Source organism: Anopheles coustani, chromosome 3 (genome assembly GCF_943734705.1).
Source record: "Anopheles coustani chromosome 3, idAnoCousDA_361_x.2, whole genome shotgun sequence".
In the NCBI taxonomy this organism is placed as follows: Eukaryota; Metazoa; Arthropoda; class Insecta; order Diptera; family Culicidae; genus Anopheles; species Anopheles coustani.
Window position 1 is genome coordinate 88836405 of NC_071288.1, and position 25974 is coordinate 88862378.

General features: G+C 42.3%; 4 protein-coding genes and 5 non-coding genes across 10 annotated transcripts; 4 read left to right on the forward strand and 5 right to left on the reverse strand.

The window, feature by feature from the left end:
- Window positions 1-55: 55 nt before the first annotated feature.
- LOC131259065 (uncharacterized) lies at window positions 56-2059 on the forward strand. The gene is made up of 4 exons (XM_058260482.1): window positions 56-150; window positions 229-1122; window positions 1193-1573; window positions 1639-2059. The coding sequence occupies exons 1-4, from the start codon at window positions 124-126 to the stop codon at window positions 1837-1839; spliced, it is 1503 nt and encodes a 500-aa protein (XP_058116465.1). The 5' UTR covers window positions 56-123; the 3' UTR covers window positions 1840-2059.
- A 37-nt stretch (window positions 2060-2096) lies between these two features.
- Window positions 2097-2169, forward strand: Trnaf-gaa (transfer RNA phenylalanine (anticodon GAA)). Its single transcript has one exon. It is a non-coding gene; the product is annotated as a tRNA-Phe (tRNA).
- A 287-nt stretch (window positions 2170-2456) lies between these two features.
- LOC131259068 (ubiquitin-like-conjugating enzyme ATG10) lies at window positions 2457-3193 on the reverse strand. Its single transcript, XM_058260488.1, has 2 exons — window positions 2943-3193; window positions 2457-2881 (listed from the first exon to the last, which is right to left on the reverse strand). Exons 1-2 carry the CDS (start codon window positions 3103-3105, stop codon window positions 2628-2630), a joined length of 417 nt encoding a protein of 138 aa, XP_058116471.1. The 5' UTR covers window positions 3106-3193; the 3' UTR covers window positions 2457-2627.
- A 1327-nt stretch (window positions 3194-4520) lies between these two features.
- Window positions 4521-20903, forward strand: LOC131259067 (mitogen-activated protein kinase p38b-like). 2 transcript variants are annotated; one of them, XM_058260486.1, is made up of 8 exons: window positions 4521-4668; window positions 5211-5632; window positions 11766-12099; window positions 12358-12592; window positions 13176-13255; window positions 19606-19760; window positions 19854-19951; window positions 20027-20903. In XM_058260486.1, exons 2-8 carry the CDS (start codon window positions 5529-5531, stop codon window positions 20098-20100), a joined length of 1080 nt encoding a protein of 359 aa, XP_058116469.1. In that variant the 5' UTR covers window positions 4521-4668; window positions 5211-5528; the 3' UTR covers window positions 20101-20903. The 2 variants fall into 2 exon arrangements, with proteins under 2 accessions (XP_058116469.1, XP_058116470.1); XM_058260487.1 differs by having other exon boundaries at window positions 4521-4663.
- Trnaf-gaa (transfer RNA phenylalanine (anticodon GAA)) lies at window positions 17549-17621 on the reverse strand. The gene has a single exon. It is a non-coding gene; the product is annotated as a tRNA-Phe (tRNA).
- Trnaf-gaa (transfer RNA phenylalanine (anticodon GAA)) lies at window positions 18188-18260 on the reverse strand. Its single transcript has one exon. It is a non-coding gene; the product is annotated as a tRNA-Phe (tRNA).
- On the reverse strand, window positions 18982-19054 carry Trnaf-gaa (transfer RNA phenylalanine (anticodon GAA)). Its single transcript has one exon. It is a non-coding gene; the product is annotated as a tRNA-Phe (tRNA).
- Window positions 20904-21054: 151 nt separating the features above from the next.
- Window positions 21055-21127, forward strand: Trnav-cac (transfer RNA valine (anticodon CAC)). Its single transcript has one exon. It is a non-coding gene; the product is annotated as a tRNA-Val (tRNA).
- Window positions 21128-21197: 70 nt separating this feature from the next.
- Window positions 21198-24393, reverse strand: LOC131269037 (trichohyalin-like). Its single transcript, XM_058271353.1, has 2 exons — window positions 21578-24393; window positions 21198-21350 (listed from the first exon to the last, which is right to left on the reverse strand). The coding sequence occupies exon 1, from the start codon at window positions 24391-24393 to the stop codon at window positions 22396-22398; it is 1998 nt and encodes a 665-aa protein (XP_058127336.1). The 3' UTR covers window positions 21198-21350; window positions 21578-22395.
- Between the last annotated feature and the right edge of the window lie 1581 nt (window positions 24394-25974).

Sequence of the window (25974 nt, forward strand, 5' to 3'; positions counted from 1 at the left end):
AAACATGTTCCAACTAATTATACTTTGTGCACGTTTGTTTTGAGTGTACAGAAACAGTTCTGCCGAGCTGGTTGTTACTGTGTTGACAAATTCCCTTCGCGACGCAATCCGTGGGCAGTTCAAATGAATTTAAACTATTTCCCAAACGAGGTAGCATAACTAGTATCCGTGTGCTGTATAAACGAAGCGAAAAGTTGTGCGTAATTTCCCGTGATACTGCATTTTTAGGTACTGTGCCGTATATTCGACTACCTGTCATGGAAAGACCGCCAACGTGTCTCGCTGGTTTGCTGCCGTTGGAATGATATCATCAACTCCGAACATTACATACGCCACCAAAAGCTTGTCCTGTACAACTATAGCAAGGCAAGGTTTTTCTCGGGCGTCCGAGTTGAGCTGCTGAATCGTCAAAAGCATATCGAACTCAATTCGAACGCAATGCTCGACACGGAGGAAGTACTACAAACGATCGGTGAATCGTTTGGTGGCGGTGAAGCGATGGTTAACTCCCTGTCCTTTGTTCTCCGCTCCGAGCATAGAGTAGCGTTCGGTTTAGTGCTGGAAAACCTGCCCAATCTGGTACACCTCAAAGAGTTGAACATTTCGGTAAACGGAGCGCTACGCAAAGGTGTCCGGATCGACAGTGCGCGCCTGGAAAAGCTGAACATATCGTTTTATCAGAATTCACGATGCACGCTGCACACCCCCAACCTGCACACACTGCACCTTACGGTCCGGTATCGTAGTGAGATGGACTTATTGCGCACCATTTCGGCTCAACTGGTCGAGCTGCAGGTATCCTTTATATCGAAGGACCACGTGGCAAAACTGTTCGACTGTGATTGCAGATCCCTGAAGCGCTTGTCCATATTGCTGCGAAACGATAAATATATACCCTATAGTGTGTCTCCGGTGCTCCTGCGGCCTTTGGACAAGGATGGTATATTTGCTAGAACTATTGTCGGTCTGCAATCGTTACAAGTGGAAGACGTGTGTCATATTTTCGACATTGACTTTCTTCAGATGTTTGTGTACGCCAAGTCACTGAAAACACTGGTCATAAACTATATCAGGCTGACCGTTGAGGTGAATCAGTTTATTAATGGATGTCAGCAACTAAAAGTAAGTAAAACACGAAAGAAGCGCATTATGATATGGGAATGGATAATAACTATTATTTTGCTCATTACAGAATCTCAATCTCGAAGGATGTCCAAAGGCCGATGAACCCAAAGAACTACACCTACCAGCCTTGGAAACGCTAGTGGTGCCGTACAAACACCTATCGCTGTTCGAATCGGAACTCAAATTGCTAACCACGCTGTACTACAGCAATGCGAACAAAAATCAATCTCAGTTTGTTAAACAAATAGCGAAAGCGTTTCCCAGCCTAAACTTTCTCTGTTTGCAAAACTTTGACAACGAACTCGACTCGAATGCGTTTAGCAATCTGACTGTGCTTACCAAGCTCCGGACGCTCGTCATCAAGGATATGTCCGTTGCAAGCAAAATATTCACGAACTGTCCCAACGTGCCACACTTGGAACGACTAGTCACCGACACCATCGTTTCGGTAAGCTGTTTAGAATTCGAATGTATGAATTTAAAATCCTAATAACGTCACCCGCTGATTCACAGGAAGTGTCCATGCTGGATGCAATACCCGCAAGATTTCCTGCTCTGCAAAGCTATGTCATCAAGAATTGCTTTTTGTACCTCATTCCGAGCGAAAGTGGCAAGCACCACATGACATTCGATAGCCTCCGGCGTCTCATGCCGCATTGCTGTGTGTCGACGAAGGATTCTACAATCTTTACCGAAAAAGATGGTCATATGTGATGCTTAAAAATAGCTTTCAAAAAGATACCCAACCGCGGGGCTAGGTATCGTGGATAAACAAGGGGGTAGAACAGAACGTTCGGTCAGTAACAGGATACGTGATATTTAGGGTAATGTGAATGCATGTTTAGATTGCTAAGAGGAGCTACAATGAGGACGATTAATATAGAAAACATAGTGAATCAGTAAACAGCGGTGTAAATCGTATGTGAATCAGTGATAGAATCTATACCCGTTTTGAACCTCTCTTTCTATCTGCCGAAATAGCTCAGTTGGGAGAGCGTTAGACTGAAGATCTAAAGGTCCCCGGTTCAATCCCGGGTTTCGGCAATGACAGCGAACTTTTTTTGTTTGAATCTTTTATGCGTTTTTGTAGTCGCTTGAGTATTTTTACTTTGATTCCATTGCTTTCACTTTAAATAGTTTTAAGCAATAGTATATTTATATTACGTATATGAACAAATCAGAATCCGGGTAGATATGTTAGTTCAACTTCTATCAGTTGTTTTCTTTGTTACTAGCTCGTAAAAACAAATTAGAATTCAAAATTCAATGGTACTAATATTAATAAAATAGATGATGAATTTGCTCAATATATACATATTTAAAATAACGTTGTACAATTTTAATAAACAATACTATACGAGTCTGGTAGACTCGTAAAAATCCTGCAGCATAAAATAGTCGGATACTTTTTCACGGAGCCTAAAATAGACTTAGCTAAACAAACAAACGTATTATGCGCTTCTACCTTGCTCAAAACCACAAAATTAGACTTTTTCAAACTCTTACTCATATGTTGGCAAATCTGAAACGTTTAAATTCACAAACGGCCCATACGTTGACAAAAACGTTATAATAGGATTGACCGATTGCAGGCTGCTCAGTATATCAATCGTTTTACACGGATGAAGGCACAGGAACGGACGAAACAGCAAAGGATGTTCGACCATAGTCAAAGTTTCATATTTTTTCGACGAACTCACTTCTTTCGATAGCTCCAATGCATCCCATGCCTCTTCCATATTCATCCTGCCTGGATCTGCAAAAAACAAGAATCATTAGCAACAAGATCTGGTGCGCAAAGTACATCTCCTCCTTACATTCCCTGTAGATATTGAACAAAAGCATTGGTACCCCGTAACTCTCATTGAATACGACATGATATTCAATGGAGCAAAGTTCGAAGCAGCCATCGTCGGCACTAGAAGGATCGTTGCCAACGGGCAAATCAATAAAATTACTGTTTACCACCGGCGATTTCATCGAAGACACGTTTCTAAACTCATGCGTTTTCACCAAACGAAGGAATGCTTTATCTTCGGAGCTAATTAGTTCCCAGTTTTTACCCGTACGAACTGATTGGCTTATAAACGAAGAGCAATAGTGAACAAAATCGACGAGCAGCATTTTGTTGTTATTTTGTTTTATGACCACAGCTGGTGGTAAGGTTGAGTAAGGTGGTAGTTTTGTTTATATTCTCAATGTCAGGCCAGTGTCGACGAAACGGTTCGTAACGGTTACCAAGGTTACTACTTTTCTTCTCTGAAAAACAAGAAAACATAGTAAAATTTTAAATTCGCTGTGTTGCGTGTCTTGAAAAATGACCAATCTTTTAAGGGGTCATTTGTTAAAATCAGTTAAGGATCCAGAAAGTAATGAAAAAATCGGCTATTTTATGCACTTGTCACAAGTTGAAACATACCCGGTTGACGACAAATGTCAGTTCACCCTGATTTTGGGTCCCCGCATCCAAAAATCTGTACTTCTCCCCCCCTTAACTCTATGATTAGAAATGAGAATGTGTGCGTTGGTCGTTTTCTTAGGGAGAGAAAAGGTACGAATGCGTCCTATGTATATTCTATCCTTTGCAACCATGCAACACCAAACTATCGCCAAATGCTTACTGTGTCGTTATACGCGTACACGTACTTACGTACGAATAGTATTTGAGATATGTGAGTGTGTTTCTTGCTGGAGCGACCACAGCATCATGTATTTGCGCATTCTGGTCATAGCAATCTCAGAGTGCAGACGCAAGTGCATTGTGCATCAAGTGTTATGATCGTGCCATTAATACTGCTGAGGTAAGAACAAACTAATAAACGTATGAAAATGATGGAAATCTAGGTACTTTAAATCAGTAACATTCTATCTTTTTTTTACTTTTAGGAATGAAAAGCAAAGCTAAAGAATGCGTCGAATGGATCATGAGCTGGATCGCATATTCTAATAAGAATTGGATCTTTCTGGGACGGCAAGTCCACTGCAGAGGCCGGAACTCTACACTGGTAAGTCAGAAAACAGTGTGATCGCAAATATCCGAATAATAAACATCCGATGACTTAATTCTCAAAAAACAAATGTTTTGATTTCACCGCAGCATTCTGCGGGTAGAAGAAAATATCACATTCGTAGAATATACCATACACACACACACACCTACACGCGAGCTAGTCTCACCCACACCACCAAGCAAACCAATGCAAATGTGTGCGGCAATACATGGGCGATCCGTCAAATTTTGACTTGCTGGGAGGTTGCTGGGACTCTTGCTGGAAGTACATGACACCAGCAGAAAATTTGAATTTCTGTCAACCGGGATGCATACTGCATGGCCAGTCAACGCCGCTGTCAGTTGAAGCAGTCGCTTACACGCCGTCGAGCGGAACGGTGTTACGTTTTCGCGTGTTTTGTTCCCCGCCCCGTTTGCTTTTTTCCTTCCACCTGTCGCTGTAAATCGTGCAAAACATTGAACAGCACCGGAAAACCGCCGTTCATACGATTTTCCGGCGGGTCCGCGTCATCAAAAGTGTGAATTGTGGTGAGGTATTCTTCATTTGTTCAGTAATTCCTTGTCCAAAACTCTGCTCGAAGTGTCCCGTTCCGTGTGCGACTCCGCATCTGTTTCCGTGTCCGATTTAGTGTGAGGTGTTGTAAAAAAGTTGCCCAAAATCAGCGCGCAGTGGGCGTTGGAATCTAAAAATATTTTTTCCCACCATTTGTTGTTTGCAATACGTTTGTGTATGTGTGTTTGTGTGCAGTGTAGTGTGCATGTCACCATCTTCTTTTCCGCAGTGTGATTGTTTTCGGTGTTCCGTTTGATGTACAATCCCTGTAAATAGAAGAGGTGCATGGTGGTTTTCATAATTTGTGAAGTGGTTTAAAGGTTGAAAAAGCTACACATTTGCCACCGTCGTCCAACAGATAAAGAATGAAACGGTCCAACCATCCTCGCTGGGGCTATCTTTTTTACGAGCTCATATGATTTGTCGCTGCGCACACCGAGATAAGCCTGCGCTGGTGTTCCGCCACGCAACTATAATTATCCTCGCAGTGCGTGTAATACAATTCCTCTTCTCTTCATTTAGTTAATGTGTGTGGTGGACTGTACACCCCTCGCTTATCGCTGGCGTGAAAAAGTGTGAAAAAGGTTCGAGTATTGTGACAAGTGGCGGTGACGCGAAAATCCCCCCCCTTCGTCCACACTTAAAAGTGACGAAACACAAGGTGATTGTGATATTGTGATATTGTACACAACAGCACACCTCCCGATCACGACGGTAACGATCAAAGGAGGTGGCGAGACTGTATCGGCGCCGATAGCAAGGAGCCAGGAAGTATCAATCAACATCAAGGCACCCCCCAGGATAGGTGGAGCACCGTCCAAAGGCACAATCGGCCACAAGATGCCAGACTTTTACAAAACCGAGATCAACAAAACGGAATGGGAAGTTCCGGAAAAGTACCAGATGCTGACGCCGGTCGGTAGCGGCGCTTACGGGCAGGTTTGGTAAGTTTGCTTGGACAACGGTGGTTGGTGGCAGTACACACATGACATCATTTTACCCGTTCCCAACGGTTACTTTCGTTCTAATGAACGTGTAAATTTATTCCCGAGCGATGTAAATTCACCTGCAATAAATAACCGCATAAAAGTGATCGATAACTGGTGATTAATCTACTTGGGTCGTTTTCCTTCTTTGTAGTATTTTTTTTTTTGGGTTTAAATCTACCAATAATATATTTTTTGTTTTTTTGTGGAAGAATTTGAAAACAAGAAGTATTTAAAAAATCAAGACAATAACCAATTGGATTGGAGGACAAAATTGTGATTCATATTCGAAACATATCAACCGGAAATACAGGTTTTCCAACGGTTACAACACTTTCTAATTAATTAAATTAGGTTTCAATCTCAGATCTTTGTCACCGTTTGTCATCGTTCATGGAGAAGAGAAAAATGAAGATTTCGTTGTGCTCAATATTGATTTTAAAATTATCTTTTGCCAGACGTCGCATGGGCCAGTTTCCACTAAGTCATAACGAAAACAACTGTAGACACAATACTTTTTGGATGATTGCCAATACATAAGGAATAGCCATGGAAACGCTCGATAGTAAAAGGAACCAGTTGGAGAAAAAACGAAAATACTTTGCTTCTGTGCGAAAATCAATGGCGATCAAGAACAAAATGAGGAGTCATTTTAAATTGATTAATTAACGGTTTTTGTGTGCTATATAAATTTTTGTGGTGCTATTAAATTATAAAAAAATAAAACTTCGTTTTCAAACGCCAATCCTGGATCAACTTTATCCATCAGGTGGAGTCAAACTCCTCGCAGCTTCTCGCCCACAATCGAAGGAGGCAGAATCAAATACCATTTTTTCGACAACACACATTCATCCAACAGCTTCAGCTGCTGCTCCTTCGCCTCCGTAGGTGGCATAGCTGTTTGGATTCTTTTTTTTCGCTCTTCTCCTGTTCGCTCCGGCATTCCCATTTTGTTTGCACAACAAACCGGTTCCAGCGTGTTCCGGCTCGGCCAAGTTTGTGGCCTTTGAAGCCGCGAAGAGTATCGTAATTCCGCCCCATCCGCATGCGGCCATCCGGTGGTGGCGGCGGCGGTGGCTACAAGGACGGAAGGTGGAATGTATTGGAAACGCATCGTTGATGGTTTCGTCGAGCGTCCAAACGGTGTCGCGTTGTGATGATTTCCAAATTTCGGCAAAAACATCACATCAAAAATTCTTCTTTGGTTTACAACGGAAAGAAATACAATTGTCATTATTTACTCCGGCAGATCATGTGTGATTGCATCATCGCTGCATTGTTGACCGTTTTTGAAGCTTTTTGTGTGTGTGCATAATAAAATTACTCCTTGAAAAAGCTACTAGAAGCTTTTACTGTTTCTAAGAACCTTTTCATATCTTGATTTGCATAAAAGTGGAACTCTCCAATTCAGATTCATCTGATACTGAATAAAATATCATATTCAGTTAAAATTGTAACAAGTAACTGAATACAAAGAACTTCAATCCTGTTACACTTACTTTAAGACTGCTTTAGCATAGAAAAAGGTGTGTCTTCCAGTTTATAACTACAGTTGGTTCAAGCAACACCGGTTACAGTACCTTGGTGTTAGTCACAATCAAAGTTAGAACTCCTTTAGGTGAGTTTTTTGTTACTTGAACCCCGGTGATCGTTCCTTATGCCGCATGTCGTCATTGTGCCATTCACCAACATTCTGTGGCTCCGTTTTTTACACCTTAAACCAGATGATGTGGGCAGTACGACACGTTGTGGCCTATGACACTACCAGTATTCCTTGGCATTTTCGTTGAATACGAGAACTTTATTTTTTCTTGCTTGAATTTAAATTATTCACGAGGGTACATACAAAAAGGAATTTAATTGGAATCGAAATTTATTGCTATGATTAACGTTTCATGCAAATAGTTTAACCTAATGCTACAAAGACGTAGACAAATATTTTCCCTTTTGCACCTTCTGGTATCTTCTATTAAAGTTGAAATATGTGTTTGAAAAAACAAAATAGATAACTGACGTCTCCACGCGGCCAATCACCATCCAACCACCAGCGAACGCCTCGGGAAAGTATTTTAGATAACACATCGCTATGCAAGAAGATAAGATTAGATGCTCGGGCACGATTTCCACCCCTAGAAAAGCGGCTGGAAATTGTGTAAGCGCCGGTCGGCACACGATTCCGTCATAATGCACTTGAGGGGTGCGAAATGTAAATAACATTCGCCACATGTTGCCAGCGTGCATTCATTCTGTTTAATTCACAGTACGTGCGAATGGCTGGATGGTATTTTAATGCTCCATAGAATAAGTAGATGTGGCACAGTATAATTTATAAACGAATAAATTCATTTTTGTGTCATGTTAATGAATTTTTAATCCATCATTGCCTTTTTTCAAAATGAGAGTTAAGGCACATTCGATGATTTTGAGGCACACCTATTTCCAGTTCAAAGTTGGGTTTTAACGATTTTATAATACATGTATGGATAATGTGCTAAAATATTCCCCTATTTAACACTTTTTCAATGCAAAATTATTACTCCATCGTCGCAATACTTCGCCATCCCATCAAGCACCGGCTCGTTATCAATGATGGAACGGTTCGTCGCTGATGAACGTAATTTCTGGACTTCCCAGGAAAGAGTCCTTCATTGCGCTAAGGTCTATTTAGTAAACATGGTTTACTCTTTAACCCCACAAAGTAGGGGTAAAACAGTGTTAAACTGGGTGTGCAAATTGTGCTTCCAATCTTCTCGATCTTCCGGCGGTCGGTTGATCCTGTTTATTAACCGATTGTACTGAAGTTTGCAGTAAAAACCATGTTCAACATGCTTTCTATAAAACCAACCATAAATAATATCGCATGGATAGAGGGATCTCTTGAGTCGAAAAAAAAACAATTCTTTAACTATTTCTTATTTTTAATTTTGTTTCTTTCTCTACTGGAAAATAACGGTCTTTAAAAATCGCTCTTCTTGCGTCTTTTATTGGTGTGGAAAATGGATTGCATTCGCACTGCCGTGTCCCACCACTAACACCCCCCCTGCCCCTCCCCCTCCTTCCACTTCTTCAGCGCGTTGCGCGTCATTAGCAACCTTTGTGGCCAAAGCAAATCGTCACGCGGCCAATTTGCAACAATCGATCAACGCGCGTCCGTCCACTGGTCGGTTTGTTGTGGGTGGAAAAGGGGTGCGCGGAGGTGTGGTGGTGGGTGGGTTTGTTTGTATGACAAACATTATTGGCCGAAAGGGCACGACTATTGCGTCTCGCGGTGGCCCCGTTTCGTCTACGCAGGTGACGAGCTGGCGTTTCAAGCAAAAGATGAAGCTTGAAGCCAAATAGCCTCAAGTCCATTAGAGTCGATTCAAACGATTAAATGACGAATGGATAATTATGGTCATCAGTGAGAAACTCGACACGATTTAGCGGACGCGATGCAATAAAACCTACGGCAACTAATTGGCGATTTCATTTAAACTTTATTTGAACCCGTTTTACGATCATTGCAACCAAAGTTGTGCCTTATGCATCTTTTGGCGAGTATGCCATAAGATTCTTTCAGTCAAGATTCATTCACATTAATTTAGTTTAAATCTCAAAACATTGCTAGATTTTTCGAAGCGTGCAATGTTAGTTACTCTTTGCTCTTCATGAATCTGTTTTTCAAGGACTCTTGAATTTGTTGGGTTTCATGAATTCCCCTAAATCTGAATTACCCAATTCCAATGTGAACTTTATCTTCATTACCCTGTTTTAAGGCCAAATTGACGGTGTTAACCTGTTCTTTGGTTATGTGAAACAGTTGTTTGGTTTTTTTATTTTAATATTTCATCCTTAGTAAGTCCAACATTGGCGTCATCACTCGTTGCTAATGGTAACACCAATGTTGCTCTAATCACGGATGACCCAAACAAACCAAACACTGCCGAACAAGAGCTTCATGCGAACCAAGAACATGTTAACACGAACAAATTGGCCCTGAACTCAACTGCTCTTCATTATTTTATTACTGCCCTTCATTACATCATTAGTTCTCCTCATGCTCCTACTGCTTCTGCTGCTATTACATTCAAATCCGTTTTTAATTTACTTTGTTATCACTTTTTCAACTGTTTAACCGGAACGTCCTCACATTACACCCAGAATTATTATTTCTTAATCATTTATTTAGTTTTTAATATTAAATTATCAGTTAGTAATATAATTTAGATTTTAATTTTTAATCATCATTTTGTTGTTTATTTTATTTTAATTCCATCGCAAAAACGGAAACAGTTCTCGATAGGTTAAACACATGCTCGCACATACAAAGTCATTACTCTTCTTGCATTATATCATACATTCTCAGCATCTCTTTATTTTTGTTCTGATGACTGTTTGAAACGCTTCACCTTAACCTTGGGGTAACGATTTGTATTCTTATTTCCCTCCCCAAACCCCCCTCCGACCACCCCCAGGCGTGTAACGTTGACGAGGTGTGAATAATTAGCCGGTGCAGTTTCTGTTTCACGTCACTTCTCACCGAAGCGCCTTGGGGAGCTAAGGAAAAACCAAACCATTCGCTGGGGTTCCTTGTTTTTCCTACCCAGAGCTCCCGAAGAAAATCCCCCCCCCCCTGCTTGGGACGGATGCACCTATAAATAAGATTGCAACCGGGGATAAACAAAACGAAACCCGGTAGCTTTCTGCGAATTTGCTTACGAGGGAAGGGCGAAGGCCGCTTGGGACCATCGTCCGTATCCGTAAGAATAGTGGCGTTTGTCGTTTGCATCTATTTGTGAAACTATTCCGCGGCAAATGGATGAGGCAATATTTATTCTCGCTGGTGCAAAAGATGGTAAGGTATCATATTCTGTATTCTGCACCGGAAGGAAACGAGGTTCCTGAGACACTGTCACACACACGGGCAGATGGAGGTTTTCTGGTGCAATGAAGTACCTTGCCAACAGTTTTAACGACTTTTACATCCATTTATCGCATTGAAACAAACGTTGATTATTTGGTCTAAATTTACATTAACTGGCACTGGATGAATGGCCGTTATGGTTGCCTTATTTTTACGACGTGTTTCGTCTGGGATCATTTAAACCGTTAAGAAACATGTCATTTCATGTTATACAATTAAAAAAAAATGAATCACCAAACTGTTTGAAATGCAGAATTCTATGTGGTAGACAAGGAACAAACACTTCGATATAATTTTTTTAGAAGTTCAAGCTATTTTGAGCACCAACTAGTGAATACTAAAGTTACGAACCAGTCATTACATTGATTGTTAGATTACCCAATATCAACTAAAATCGTTGGTTTTCCCTCACTGGTATGATTAAGCCAATCTTTTTTCTATTTAGACAACGATTTTCAGTTCACTTTGCTAAACAGATGAAAATATTTTCGAAGAACTATTTATGCTAAACTAATTCCCGCTTTTATCTGTAAAAGAAAGATTTTCAAGCAAGAAAATACAATTTTTTAACCTGTAATCTAAATAATTATTATTCTTTGACTGTTACTCTTATAAATTTTACGTTACGAAAATGGTTGTGTCACATTTTGCTAAATCATTTGGTAGAGAGACACTTAGACAATATGTTTTATTTTTGTATCTTTACCTAATTATTTTGATTTTTATATCCCATCTTCATAAGTCAATTATTGCTCCCATATTTTGTGTCGAATTATATTTAACATTGGTTTCTGCTCTATTTCAATATCAAATTCTCCGATTGTAGAACTATGACGTTAGTTCTTCCTACCATCTTTCGTAATATGGCAATGACTAGATGGCTAGAACTATTACTCAAAGGTTGAATAAACTTCCTCGCGGACCTTATCGGTGTTATCGATCTAAAATTATCGGAGTTCAATAAAAAGTCCCAAACAAAGGAAAACAAATGGAAAAATCTTGGGCCCCAAATCTAAGATTTTACTAAGAATTAGTTTTGTTCTTTATCGGACTTATAATTAGGTTGTTTATAAAGTAGTAAATCCGTCATCTACTTCCCTAAACACACATTAAACACACGATGTCGGATTTTATCGATGCTTACTAATGTCTCCGGTTCTCTCTTTCTCTTTCTCTCTCCACTTACAGCTCGGCGATGGACACGGAACACAGGGTGAAGGTGGCCATCAAGAAGCTGGCCCGCCCGTTCCAGTCGGCCGTGCACGCCAAGCGCACCTACCGCGAGCTGCGCATGCTGAAGCACATGAACCACGAGAACATCATCGGCCTGCTGGACGTGTTCCATCCCGGCGACAAAACGCTCGAGTCGTTCCAGCAGGTCTACCTGGTCACGCACCTGATGGGCGCGGACCTGAACAACATCATCCGCACCCAGCGCCTCTCGGACGAGCACGTCCAGTTTCTCGTCTACCAGATCCTGCGCGGCCTCAAGTACATCCACAGTGCCGGCATTATCCACCGGGTACGACCAATTAACTATTAATCAAACCACGGACCCACGGACCGGTGTTGCGTGTCAAATGTCGTCTAGGCCCGGTATGGAGCCATATTTGCCCGGTTTGACGAATGACCCTTGGTCGTGACGCCGTGTCGAAACACTACACTCCGTCGTGCTGGGTTGAAAAATCGATCGAGACCACCGCCGGCTAATTGTCCACCGCCTGTCCGCCACTAATCGACTCTCTCTCTCTCTCCCCTCTCTTCTTGCGACCGCCTTTAGGATCTGAAGCCGTCCAACATCGCGGTGAACGAGGACTGCGAGCTGAAGATACTGGACTTCGGGCTGGCCCGGCCGACCGAGAACGAAATGACCGGCTACGTCGCGACCCGCTGGTACCGGGCGCCCGAAATCATGCTCAACTGGATGCACTACAACCAAACCGTCGACATCTGGTCGGTCGGCTGCATCATGGCGGAGCTGCTGACCAGCCGGACACTCTTCCCCGGCACCGACCGTATCCTTTTTTTAATGCCGAATCGATTTGCCAAGCAAACGCTTCCCTTTCTCTCCTCCCGCTTGGTTGTGTTGTGCCTTTGCTAGAACTCACGCCGTGTGCTTTCTTTCACGTTTTAAAATTTGTATTTTCGTTCGTTTGAGTTGTGGTTGTTTAGAACTTTTTGTTTAATTTTTCTCGATTACCATACACTAACCCCTAGCTTGTTTGATTTTATTTGGTGATGGTGAGGGCAAACGCTTTACCCTTCAATTGGTTTTGTGCCATTTAGGAAAAAATAATTTGATTCGAAATTCTTTTAAAATGACAATGATTTCGTCCCAATTATATCTTCAAGCAAAATTAGTTCAAAACTAGCATCAATGTTAGTGTTATTTCTCCCTATCCGTTTCTTTATCGTGTCACTAAAATGCTCAGCACTAGCTCAGGCAAACAAAAAACCCCTGATAGATGGAAGCTTTTTATCTCAACCGTGTTAGTTAAACTTTTCGTATTGTGATTTTCTTTCACCCTTCGCTTGACCCACGTGGGTACTTCTTCTTCTTCTTGTTCTTCTTTGCATCGATTTGACTCCATTCCGCAGACATTCATCAGCTAAACCTTATCATGGAGATACTCGGCACACCGAACGATGAGTTCATGGCGAAAATCTCCTCGGAAAGTGTGAGTAATGAATATCGTTTTAGTGCTTTAAGGCTAGTTGAGTTCTTTCTTTTTTTTTTTGCTTTTAGCTTCGGTGGGTTATTAAGGATGGGTTCGATGATGTTAAACATGCCGTTTTGAGAGGGCAATGAGGACAACGCTTTTCTCGGAATTAACAATATTACTTACACACGCCACTTCATCTAACTCCAAGGGGGGGTGGGTTTCTTCATAAACAAGGACGCGCGTTGTAACATTGCATGCTGAATTTTCTTCAAGCGCATAAAGTTTAGACACTCAAAGAACCAACTCTTCCGGCACCACACTCTGTCCGTCAAGTCGCCAAGTTTTGTAGTCACACACTCCCCTGCTGGCAGCGGTAACTCAAAATTCCGTGTCACGTCTACGTCTCTCCCGTCTCCACCCGTTTCCACCCCTCATTGGCCCATACTTTTCAAACGATGTGCAACACCGTTGATACACTCAGCAGGCCATCCTACTCCCACCTTCGACCCCGGATTTTCGTACTCGCTCTTTTGGGACTTAGTCAATTTTTCAAACCGTTTTCATTTTTGCAAAACTTAAATAAATAACGTCGATTTGATCAATGATCAATCAATTTGTCAAATTCTAAACGTATTTGTAAGACTAAACAGATTAAAAAAGTTAAAAAACATGTCCATAATGCACTTGAAATAATTTCAGCACATTTTACAACGGAAATAAACATAGAAAAGAGATTATGCGTTTGATTCCATCATTTAAATATGATTTACGTCCATATATTTGAAAATAACAATGAAAATCAAATTCACACTCCGACCAGATTTACAATCACTCAATGCAAAGCCAAACAGCCTACACTATTATGGGATTTGGTTGTCCCATGGACAAAGTTTATTGTGGGTGGATAAATTATTTTTATCACCGATTTTTTATGCAATTGTTGAATAGGTGAAACCTCAACCGCGTACAAAAATACATTATCTAATTTAAAAAAAATTAGGACAGATAAACATTCGTCAGACGCTATTTTTGTTCAACGATCACACTTATTTTTGGCCACCATAGTCTCAAACCCACGCTCACAGTCAAGCTGTCAGGGGAGCGTTCAGTGATGGCAGCCGCCGGGACCGCTTGGTCCGCGTCGAGCGCAGTGATAAAAAAGTGCGTAAAATAATGATGTTTTCAGTGTTATTTAGTGAACTTTACAAATAAGACTGAAGAAATTGTGCATGTGTTTCGTTTACGGCTCATATTCAGCCCAAAAATGGAAGTTGTAGTGTTGTTTACATCGCTACTCTTCCGCATGGAGAGGTACTGCTGCTGGCGGCGTCCGATCCGATCTCGCAGAATTCATCGATGGAAAACAAAACAAGATAAGTATTTCATCAATTATTGCGTATCAACATCAATAATAATTTAATTCCTCTCTATTTTCATTTCTAGAGCATCTTCCGTCGGAAGTTTGTTTTGGATCCCGATCCCGCTGCTCGGATGTGCATCAGAAGATCTTTTCGACATTGATATTCCCTAGTGTGCAAGTGTGGTGTGTAGGGTAGTGATATTCAGTGAAATTTATCATTAAAAATAGTCTTAAGCAGTGTCGTTAACGTATGATAATCCTAAATAAATATATAATGATAAAAATATTACGGAACTGGCGGACTTATGTTTTTATGATGACCATCACTATACAGGGTACTCGGGGGCCGCCATTACTGACCCATGCGCATGCGCAAATTGCCCACGAGGGTATCTCAGACCCGCGCATTTCACTGTCACAATGCGCGGCAAATGCGCGCTAAATGCGCGGGGTTTACAACATTTTTACGCGTCGCGTGACATTTTCTGCCTCCAGGGTCCAAACCAAACTGCAAGTGGTGTCAAGTAACTGAACCCTCGTATCAACCACTATCAGTCCAAGTACGACAAGTAGATTGGCGCCTATTAACCCACTGGTTCGTGCAAGGTGCTTAAGACTTGTCGTGTAAGCCAGCAGCTAAGAGGGTGCCTAGCGGGAGGGCGGGCAATATTGGAAATCACCAACTTCGTCCCGACCCAATCGGGGGCTGGTGCACGATTTTATGGCAAACACTCTGTACTGACCCTGAACGCTCGTCAAAGTACTGGACTGGGTGGTCGCCTTTTTGGAGTGACTTGGTTGACTCTCTTTGGGAGGGTCGAGATTCATTAGATAAAACAGAACGCATGTAGATCAGGCGGTGCAACCATATATCTCTGCCATGTCAATTTAATGCAACTTGATGTACTAAGTTCTGTCGGTATATTCATTCTTATAAAACAGAGAGGGAGGTTTGATAGAAACCAATTCAACTAAAAATGTTTACGTTAAATTGCAGAACGTTAATGAAAACATTGCTAATAGCGGATGCATTTTCAGAACCGGATCCATATTGATCCTTCGTTAATGATTGGAAACTAAATGAAAAGCATGTATAAATATTGAACAGTTTTTTACATTTCATTCTAAATTTACTGTAAGTTGGGTTTTTTTTACGTTCAGACCTCGATCTTATTTTAGTTCAAATGCTTCAAAAGCTTTCAAACAGTTTTTAGTGTTGACCGTATAAAACCCGTTTTATTACTTACTTAACGTAAAGACCCTTCCCTTTATAACTTAAATCAACTAACGTGGTGTCAATTTTGCATTTTCTTCTGCAAGAAACGATTTGTGCAAAGCATGAAACGAAGAAAAGTTACAAGATGTAATGCGTCAATGGTCTAGTTTTGTCAGGAACTTTTATTTTACTGTTCTTATTGATGATAAAATAATATACTTTTCTCACTTGCACATCTCTATGGGGGGTTTGCCTTACTTTAAAAGTCGTGTTGACTATATCGGAATCCAACAAATTGGATTATGTGGATCGATGGAGCCAAATCAATAAGGTTCTTTTGTTAATCTCTTTTGGACTGAAAGTAAGTCGAGTTCTTTCTCTCCACATCTATCTGGATGCTGGACTTGACTACGACCTAAGTGGACTGCAAACAGGGAATGCAGTTCATTTATTTACACACCCATTTCCAAGTAGTGCTAAATGCCATCGTGACATTTCTATCTCCGGCCACGGTTGGGTTCCGATCGCGATCGGTAGCGCTCCTCCGATCGACACCGCTTCAGCAAGTCACAAACCGGTACATATTATGTTCAATTTGAACAGCATTCTACAGATTCCTGCACGATTTTCCACCTCTGTCGGTTTTCCCGACAATTTTGTTACCTGACCGGGATAGAATTCTATCATTGCTGGGTGGGGTTTTTTTTATTGCCTCGGCAATAAACGTTATGAGCATGAGAGGAACATTGATTGAATCAGACACGTTTAGAAGTCTGTCGTGTATGGTTTCGGTTTGGATTATTTTTCTTTCCCGTCACTTTTGTTTGATTTTAAACGCCATCGCTTTTTCATTCAACAATTTGCTACAAAGTGTTAACATAACATTCCGTCTGGGAACTTGTGGTTCGTTCCACTTATCATCATTTCACTCAAAGTTCTTTCCTTAGAAGCTTGATACGAGCCAGATGAAGTGAAGAATACATTTCTGCCCATCGGAACACCTTTCTGCTTCGTTTACTTGTCCGTTTGTTGGAAAGATTCGCGATTGCACAGTTGTTGGGGAGTAAAAAAAAAGTCGAATAAGAACTGGACGGGTTTTTCCCCCTGCAGTCGGTGGCAGCAATTTCCTGTGGTATGTACAAGTTACTTTAAACAGAGTTGCACCGTTGTGCGTATGTCGTTCGGTTGATTGCGTTTTTATTTTTTTCAAATCCGCAAAATGCCAGCGACGAGAATGGGAAGGCCCACACATACCTTTTCCCGCGGATGGTGGGGGTCGATGTTGTGTGTGTGTGTCTGTTGCCGGTCCCCGGTGTCATGATGCGTTATCATCATTCCATACCGGCACTTGTTCCCCTCCGCCCGCCCACCGGTGGTGTCGTCGTCCCTCCGGTGAGATCGTCTTGATTAAGTCATTATCTGTCATATGAGGTCTTGTGTTAGTCATCGGCTTCCCATGTATGTCGCCCCATCGTCATGTGATCAGGTCCCAGGTTTGTCTCTTTTTGCTCAAAAAAGCATAAAACATGCTGGTGGACGTTTGGGGAAATCAATTAATCTGCCTAACACGGTGGGACAACCTAAGGAGCGCCGTCGAGTGATTGATTGTGGCCACCAGAAGAGTTGGTTTGAGATTCATTTTTTAGTATGTCTTTAAACTTAAAAGCATAAAATCCAAGTTAATCACGATGAAAAAAATTTGCGCTCGAGAATTCGAGTACGTTTTTTCTTGTGCCGAAACCCGGGATTGAACCGGGGACCTTTAGATCTTCAGTCTAACGCTCTCCCAACTGAGCTATTTCGGCAGGTGGGGGGATGGGCGCTGGAACAGTACCGGTCAAGTGATGCTCCCCTTTATTTATTCTTCTTCTCCTTTCAAAATCTTAGAAAAACATAAGTGCAGGATAAACACGCTGCAAATAGTCTTCCGTTATGCGCAAATAATCATCCTGCTACAGTTGGTGACCCATGTTTGGCTGTCGTGGTGAGGAAAGGATAGTAAACTAGTTCGGTATCCTTTTCTTATCACCCAGCGGCGACTTGCTTTGGAACATGGTGTTTTGTGTCCTCTTCTTTTCACATTTAATGGCGTCAGGTTCGTCGAACACCGCGTCGCCGTCTTGGCGGGAAGAACTACGTCTTTGGGTTTCTCGTTTTTTGCTTCGCCCACAAGTTGTTTGTATTGTTTATAAGCTGATACCTTGTGGTTGAAGAAAATGTCGTCAGAGAGTCTGTGCTCCGAATACATTCGGAGTTATTTCTGATGAAAGGAAAGTACCAAAAACGGACTAAAACGAATAAATAAGTCTCCAGGATCGTGATGAGCACAATGAAAAATAACTAGTCGACAAAAAAAACTAGTTGTATTCTGTGCCGAAACCCGGGATTGAACCGGGGACCTTTAGATCTTCAGTCTAACGCTCTCCCAACTGAGCTATTTCGGCGGGTGGGGGTGGCGTGTCAATAACTGTGCAAGATAGCAATAGGACTACATAAACGTTGGGGAAACAATTGAATGGTTGATTTAGTAAAGATGTTTACCGCATACGCAACATATTCAAATTTTGTTTTACAAAATTATATGCTATCCGGTTGGTTTGAAGTGAATTTTTTACTTTTGAAACTTCAAACTGCCTGAAATGAGCAGATTTCTATACAGTAATAATTTATCGTATTTTCGTGTGCAAAATATTACCCTTGTATTAACTCACCTCAGTATTTTTATCCCGTTTGTAAAAAAAATTAATAATGATACTTAGTTTTAAAGATTTTCTGTATTACTGATATTCACTAAAGTTCTTCAATTTCAAAATAGTATTATGTGTGTTCAACAAAATATAAGATTAATAATGTTCTGCAAACGATATTTATGCTAAAGAAACCTGCACGAAAATATAAATTTCTACTCGCGGGTGTGGAGTAGAGTATGCTTGGAACTCAAAAATCACATTAGCTCTAATTTCAACGTTTCATGCCACCCCAACTTTCCGAAGCAATCATTGCGAGTGAAAAAGCTAGTGTCATACACTTGAATCTAGGGTATCTACCATTGGTTGTAAAATATGTTTGTTTAGAAAAACCGAAGTATTACCTAGTAGAATAAAATCAAACAAAAAAAATTTTGGAAAAGATCGGAGAAGCAGCGCAGGAAAAAAAGTATGTCTCTGCCGAAACCCGGGATTGAACCGGGGACCTTTAGATCTTCAGTCTAACGCTCTCCCAACTGAGCTATTTCGGCGGATGAGAAGGGTACGCACTATTGCGATAGAGTATACAGAGCGACAGCTGTTTTCATTAATTTAAAAAACTAACCGCATGCAGCTGACATCCACTAAACACTGGGTTATTTATCGCAGAACGGCCGAACGTAGAAAACTGCCATAGCGTACTTGTGGAAATGCCTTAACTTCCAAATTCTTTGATATCCGCGCAATGCTGCTCTTCTTCACACAATGCCGACGTTCTCACGCCCTTTGTTGACCCGTTATCCTTCAAATGCCGACGCATTCCCCTTTTCGGATGACTTTGTTGTGACTTCCTCTGACGATCCCAACTCCCCCGACCGACCTGATTGATGCTGACGACGGCGACCACCCTTTTAAAAAAACACAGACATCGACCATCTGACGCGGGTTATGTATTTCTGCGGGACGCCCGACGACGAGCTGATGGCAAAAATCACCAGCGAAGAGGTTTTACTAAGCGGACACACTAGTGTTATTTCAATGCTCTTGCCACTTTGACGGTATTATCCTTTATTTAAACCTCTCTGTTATTTTCCACTTTTAGGCCCGCCACTACATCCGCTCCCTGCCGAGAACGGAGAAGCGGAACTTCAGTGACGTGTTTCGTGGCGCTAATCCGCTGGCCATCGATTTGTTGGAGAAAATGCTCGAGCTGGACGCGGACAAGCGGATAACGGCGGAACAGGCCTTGGCCCATCCGTAAGTTTCCCAGGGGGAGGGGGGGGGGAAGAGAAAAAAATATCCTCACTCTCATAGTTGCAATAATTTCCTCCTTTCTTCTTACATTTGAAGGTACCTGGAAAAATATGCCGATCCTTCCGACGAACCGACCTCGTCGTTGTACGATCAGAGCTTCGAGGACATGGATCTACCGGTCGAGCGGTGGAAGGGTAAGGGAACCGGGGGCTTACTTAAAGAGACACCTGATTGATCCGACATTTTCCCATTCTTTTTCCCCCCGTCAGAACTCGTCTTCGAGGAAGTGGTCAGTTTCGTCCCACAGCAGCACGCACACATTGGCGGTGAGCAGCAGTCGTAAACTACGCGTAAAGGTGGTGTTGAGTTGTGTCCACCGATTTCCTCAACGCTGTGTTTCCTATTGCTGCGCGGGAAAACTTGGACCATCGAACGGAAAGCGTCCTTGCATGGATGGCAACAAGCTGATTCCATGATGCTGATTGTTCCCCATCGGAACACGGAAACGATGTGGTGCATCTCCTGGTGCAACACGGAAAAATCCCCGGAGCAGAACGATAGGCCTAGGGGGGAGAAGCATTGATTATGAGTGAGCTTGGCATATAGATGGAAATTAATGTTTAGGGGTTTGTTTATTAGTTTTGGGGCGGTAAAAGCGTAGCACAGGTTATTCTAATTATTATATTACGTTTTTCGTAGCCGGTAATGAGTTGTTGAACGCCATTCGGAGACTGTGGAGCGAATAGAATGCGAGCGGACCTATTTGACGCCGGTCGCTTTCGGCTGTAAGCGGGCAGTGGACGTACACACAGATAAAGTAAAATAAAGCTATTAACACCAACCAGTGAACAGAACAACAAAACACCACGCTCTAGCACACAAGAGGGACAGGCCACAGGGCAATAGATTTAATCCGGAGCATAGAGTCAAAAGGCAGCGCACGCTTTAGTGGGGAGTGGAAGATACAGAGTAACGCTTTTTCAAAACGTCTACATAAACCACACAGTAGCCTCAAATAATATTAAAAAACACTCGCGTTAAAATTCATTATTGTAAGTAATATGTTCCCGATGGAAGCTTTCTTCCACCGGGCAGTAAAGAAATTAACACCATTTGATACGAATAAAGTACTTGTGACAAACGTAACTACATGTTGTTGTGGAAATAAAAACCCCTTTCTCATTTTTCTTATGTTTAAGTTATGTTCGATCTTGTGTTGAAGCTATTCGTTCACAATTATATAACCATGTTACGAGCCCGTGTTTAAATATAGTCCTAACCGTCCAGCAGTCATCGCGTTTCCGTAGTGTAGTGGTTATCACGTCTGCTTCACACGCAGAAGGTCCCCGGTTCGAACCCGGGCGGAAACAGAATCTTTTTTGTTTATTTCTTTCGCCTAAATTATAAAGAATTTTAATGAAAATGATTTTTTTATGCTAATTATATATTTATATGTTTATATGGTTTGCTTTATTAATCTTTGAACAATGATTTCTTTACGGCATACTAGATCGTCGCCCGTCTCCCTGGTCCATCGTTGTCGTTGCTGTCGTCGTCCCGTTGTTGGGTGGAGGATTAAGTTCATCTGTTAAGCTGCGGATAGACGGATGCAATATTTCAATGCAATGAAATAAAATTTGACATTTCTACCTAAAATGACAGTCATTGCAATATTGCTATGCGTATTTCATTGCAATATTGCAAAGATCCAAACGAGATGGTTAAGCATCGAAATATTGCATTCACTGTCATTTTTGGTAGCAATGTCAAATTTTATTTCATTGCAGTGAAATATTGCATCCGTCTATCCCCAGCTTTACTGCCACCAGTACTGTGCATAATGGTCACATGGAGCTGCTGGATGCTACTGCTGCTGCTGCTGCTGGGTTTGCATTATTACATATACATATTTTAGCGCGAGTTTTCCTCTAAATCGAGCACGCATTACAAGGATAAAGCTATCGGGCAAAGCATCTTACGCTGGTTTACTAAGAGATTATTATTCAACAGCATTTCTTGGGTAGTATTTGCAAGTGGTATTGGCATGACATTTTCATCAAACCTGAAGTACCTCCAAATAAAAACAGAAGAAGGAAAAGAAGGGTTCTAGATATTTGTTTCGCCTGCTATAATTAATCCTTTTCTTGCAAAGCCTACTTAGAATCATCTCTAACCCTCCCAGAGCATCCGGAATAGGGTCCTTGAGATGATTCATCGTGTTAGCTTTTACCCTCCAGTATCACATGCATTTTCTTGACGTTGGCCATTATTACCCCCATAATTAATGCTGTGATTAGAAATATGTCACTTTTTGTAGATAGTAATTTATATTCGTTAGCTTATAACATTTCCTGCATTTTTGGGATAGCTGCTCTGATGGTGGATTACTAGAAAGTAGCTAAACGAATAGAAAATAAAAATCAGAAAGCATCATCATGGCCTGATAACTACAAAGATATACATAGAATAGTTGCGTACTATATTTTGAACTATTCGTTAAGTTGCTGTTGTTCCTCGTTAGCCTGCCGGATTTTCAGGGGCTATCCATTTGCACTGGTTATTATATGGGCTGATTAGAATGTGTTGTTCTATAACATACTATGCTTGCTTTTTTTTAGTCATGCTTGTCCCGGAAGTCTTATTCATTGCTAGCCAGTGAGGGTGAGATGTTAAAAATCTTGGAAAAAAAAGTTCCTCCATTGATGGCCGGTTTCTTCAGGCCAACATCATTGTTCCCGTTGACATTGTCCTTCAGCAGCCAATATCCTAGCACCGCGACGATGGCGGCCGTCTGGATAAGCTGGTAAAGGAAAGAGTTTTCCTGCTGGTACGCGACCAGCTTGCCACCTTCGTTCAACTCGCGCCATGACTCGCGCACACGATCGGCGTAACGTTCGTGTTCGTCTGCACGGTTTTCACGGCGTTGATCACGGCGATTTTCACCACGACGTTCGTCTTCGCGGCGGAAGTCGTTGCGTGCCATTTCTCGATGGCTATTTTCCTCACGATTCTCGTTAAGTTCACGCCGTTCTACATCACGACGATCTTCGCGACGTTCGCTGCTTTCGCGGCGGTCGCCGATTTCTCGACGTTCCGCTTCTTGACGACGATGCTCCCGAGCTTCTTCACGTCGCTCTTCAACGCGACGTCCAGCGATTTCCCTTCGATCAGTCTCTTCACGACGATTTTCACGTGTTTCCTTACGACGTTCCGCACGAGATTCCTCACGACGATCTTGGCGACGTTCCCCAATACGACGAGCATCGTAGCTACGTTCAGTGTGCTCACGTTGATTTTCACGACGATCCTCACGACGAGCATCGTTTATTCTCCGCTCAGTTTCCTCACGTCGATCTTCACGACGTTCATCAATTTCTATACGTCTAGCTTCGTCACGCTGATCTTCACGGCGATCCTCACGACGTTCTTCAACACGACGAGCATCGTTAATCCTACGCTCAGCTCCTTCACGTCGATCTTCACGACGTTCTTCAACACGACGAGCATCATTTACCCTCCGCTCAGCTTCCTCACGTCGATTTTCACGACGTTCATAATTTTCCATACGTCTAGCTTCCTCACGTCGATCTTCACGGCGATCCTCACGACGTTCTTCAACACGACGAGCATCGTTAATCCTACGCTTAGCTTCCTCACGTCGAGCTTCACGACGTTCATCGTTTTCCATACGACTAGCTTCCTCACGGCGATCTTCACGACGTTCTTCAACACGACGAGCATCGCTAATCCTACGCTCAGCTTCTTCACGTCGATCTTCACGACGTTCTTCAACACGACGAGCATCATCTACCCTCCGCTCAGCTTCCTCACGTCGATCTTCACGACGTTCATAATTTTCCATACGTCTAGCTTCCTCACGTCGATCTTCACGGCGATCCTCACGACGTTCTTCAACACGACGAGCGTCGTTAGTCCTCCGTTCAGCATCCTCACGAAGATCTACCCTGCTTTCTTCACGGCGTTCTTCGACTCGTCGGCCATCGATGCGTTCAGCTGCGTCACGAAGATCTTCCCGGCGTTCTTCGACACGGCGTCCATCCCGTACCCGACGGTCAGTCTCTTCACGACGATCTTCACGTCTTGCTTCATGACGTGCCGCTTCAAATCGTTGTTCCATTCGCTCACGAGGACTTTCACGCTCTTCACGTCGTTCACGATGGGTTTCCTCACGTCGTCCCATCAGAAGACGTTCCTCCGTCTGGCGGCGAGATTCCAGTCGGTCGGACGCAGCATCAATGCGCCTCTCTGCACGACGTTCACCTGTTTCCATATCACGCTCGTTACGCTGCACCATTCGTCGTGTGGCCACCACTTCTTCTCGCTCCGAAGCACGTTCTCCTAAACCATTCCGGGTCTTGGACGCGGCGAACCGATCCATCCGTTGTTCCATCCGCTCGACACCACGGCCAACCCGATTAAACAGCAGCAGCCGTTGCTCCTGATCCTGATCCAACCGGTCGATGCGTCGATCGGAGTAGTGCTGCCTTTCGCCGACATCATCGAGACATGCCTCGTCCACCGGACCACCGCGGCGCTCCTCGGCCAGTACAACACTACGCACACACGCCACCAGCCCAATGCAGACGACGGCAAACACGGTGCCACGTTTCGCCATTTTACCACAACCAGTACGGATCATCGGATCGCAGCTGTTCTTCTAGCACTCGTTGTCGTAGAAAGATGATCACAAACACACACTGTTCGAGGACGATTACCTAAAGCAGGAACAATTGATCCACCACAAACTCGTGTGTGTTCTCGCGGACACTTCCCGGGTCAAACTGTGCAGCTCCCTAGGTTAACCGGGGGCTTTTTATAGTGTCCTGTGTCGATCTTGCACCATCTATCGAGAGAAAAATTACATTTAAACTTCAATTTCACACCCCACTGGTGCAATTGTGTGCAGTTGGTCGGTTATTTGCAGGAGAGCGGAACAGGCCCAGAGGACCTTCACCAACCGCTGAATCCGCTCCATCCAACGCGGGGTGGACCAAAATTCATTGATAAAAGTTAACCGGCAATCGCTACCGAACCACATTGTCAAATACACAACACCATTGCCAAGGACAAGAAAGAAACCGATGGGTTTCCTTCCAGTGTCGCCCATTCACGACGACAACGAGGATTGCGGGCGCGCCTGGTTTGGCCCCGATAAGGATAATGCGCGGTAATTGATTGCTTTCCAATTGCATTACGATGACGTCATCGGGGTTGAATCGAATCGATTGTTCCGGTGTACCCTTTTTTTTTGTACAGCAGTTGGCCATGAAAATGTGACCCCATCGGAAGGATATGCGGGAAACATATGGGATTGCCGGTTGGTCCGAGGGTTTATTTCAGCTTTGCGTTAAAAGAATAGTTAATGGTCATAATATATAAAAATAACTCAAAGTAAAACATGCAATTTGTACAAACTGTGGGCATCGATGGAAAACAATTCCAACAAACTAAAGTGTTGTTAACATGTACAGTTTGAAGTACGAAAATTATGTTCGAATTTCTCGCATTATGGAGGGACCTAAAAACAAGTTTCCGTAAAAACAAAAATTCCTACTCACAAGCCCTTTAATTTTGCTCTTTATTTGAATTATAATGTAATTAATAGTACATTGAACTTCATTGGTACCGGATACTGATCCTTAACTTATTTAACTCCTTAACGAATTTGTTGTTGGTGAAATAAGCAGCAGAAAAATAATAAAAAATAAAAAAATATATTAATAAAATATAAACCGTACTTCACTAATAGTTAATTACGACGAACTAGCTTCATAACTATAAAGCAAAAGTAAATAAAAATGGTCGTATGCTGGTTGGTTTCCCCACTCGATCTGTACGCGCCACGAAGTTCGTTTGTTAAAGAACTGAAATTATGTTTATATATTGGCTCTATTATTTTAGAAAATAATTTTAGAAAAATAATTTTAGAAGAAAGTGGAAACCTTCTTTTGAGAAATAAATTTTAGTAAGCAAAAACTGAAATTTTGTGGAGATTATAATTCGTTTAAAACGTTTAACTTTAACTTCAACTTCGAGAAAAGAGTGAACCAGTAAAAGAATTGCATTTTAAAAAAGGTTTGATTTAAAACCACATACTTCACAAAACCACATTTATTGTTGTGTAAAAGATTCATATCACATAAACAACAAGTTCCAAATAAATAAATCAATCAGAAATCATCGGTGGTATCGGAGA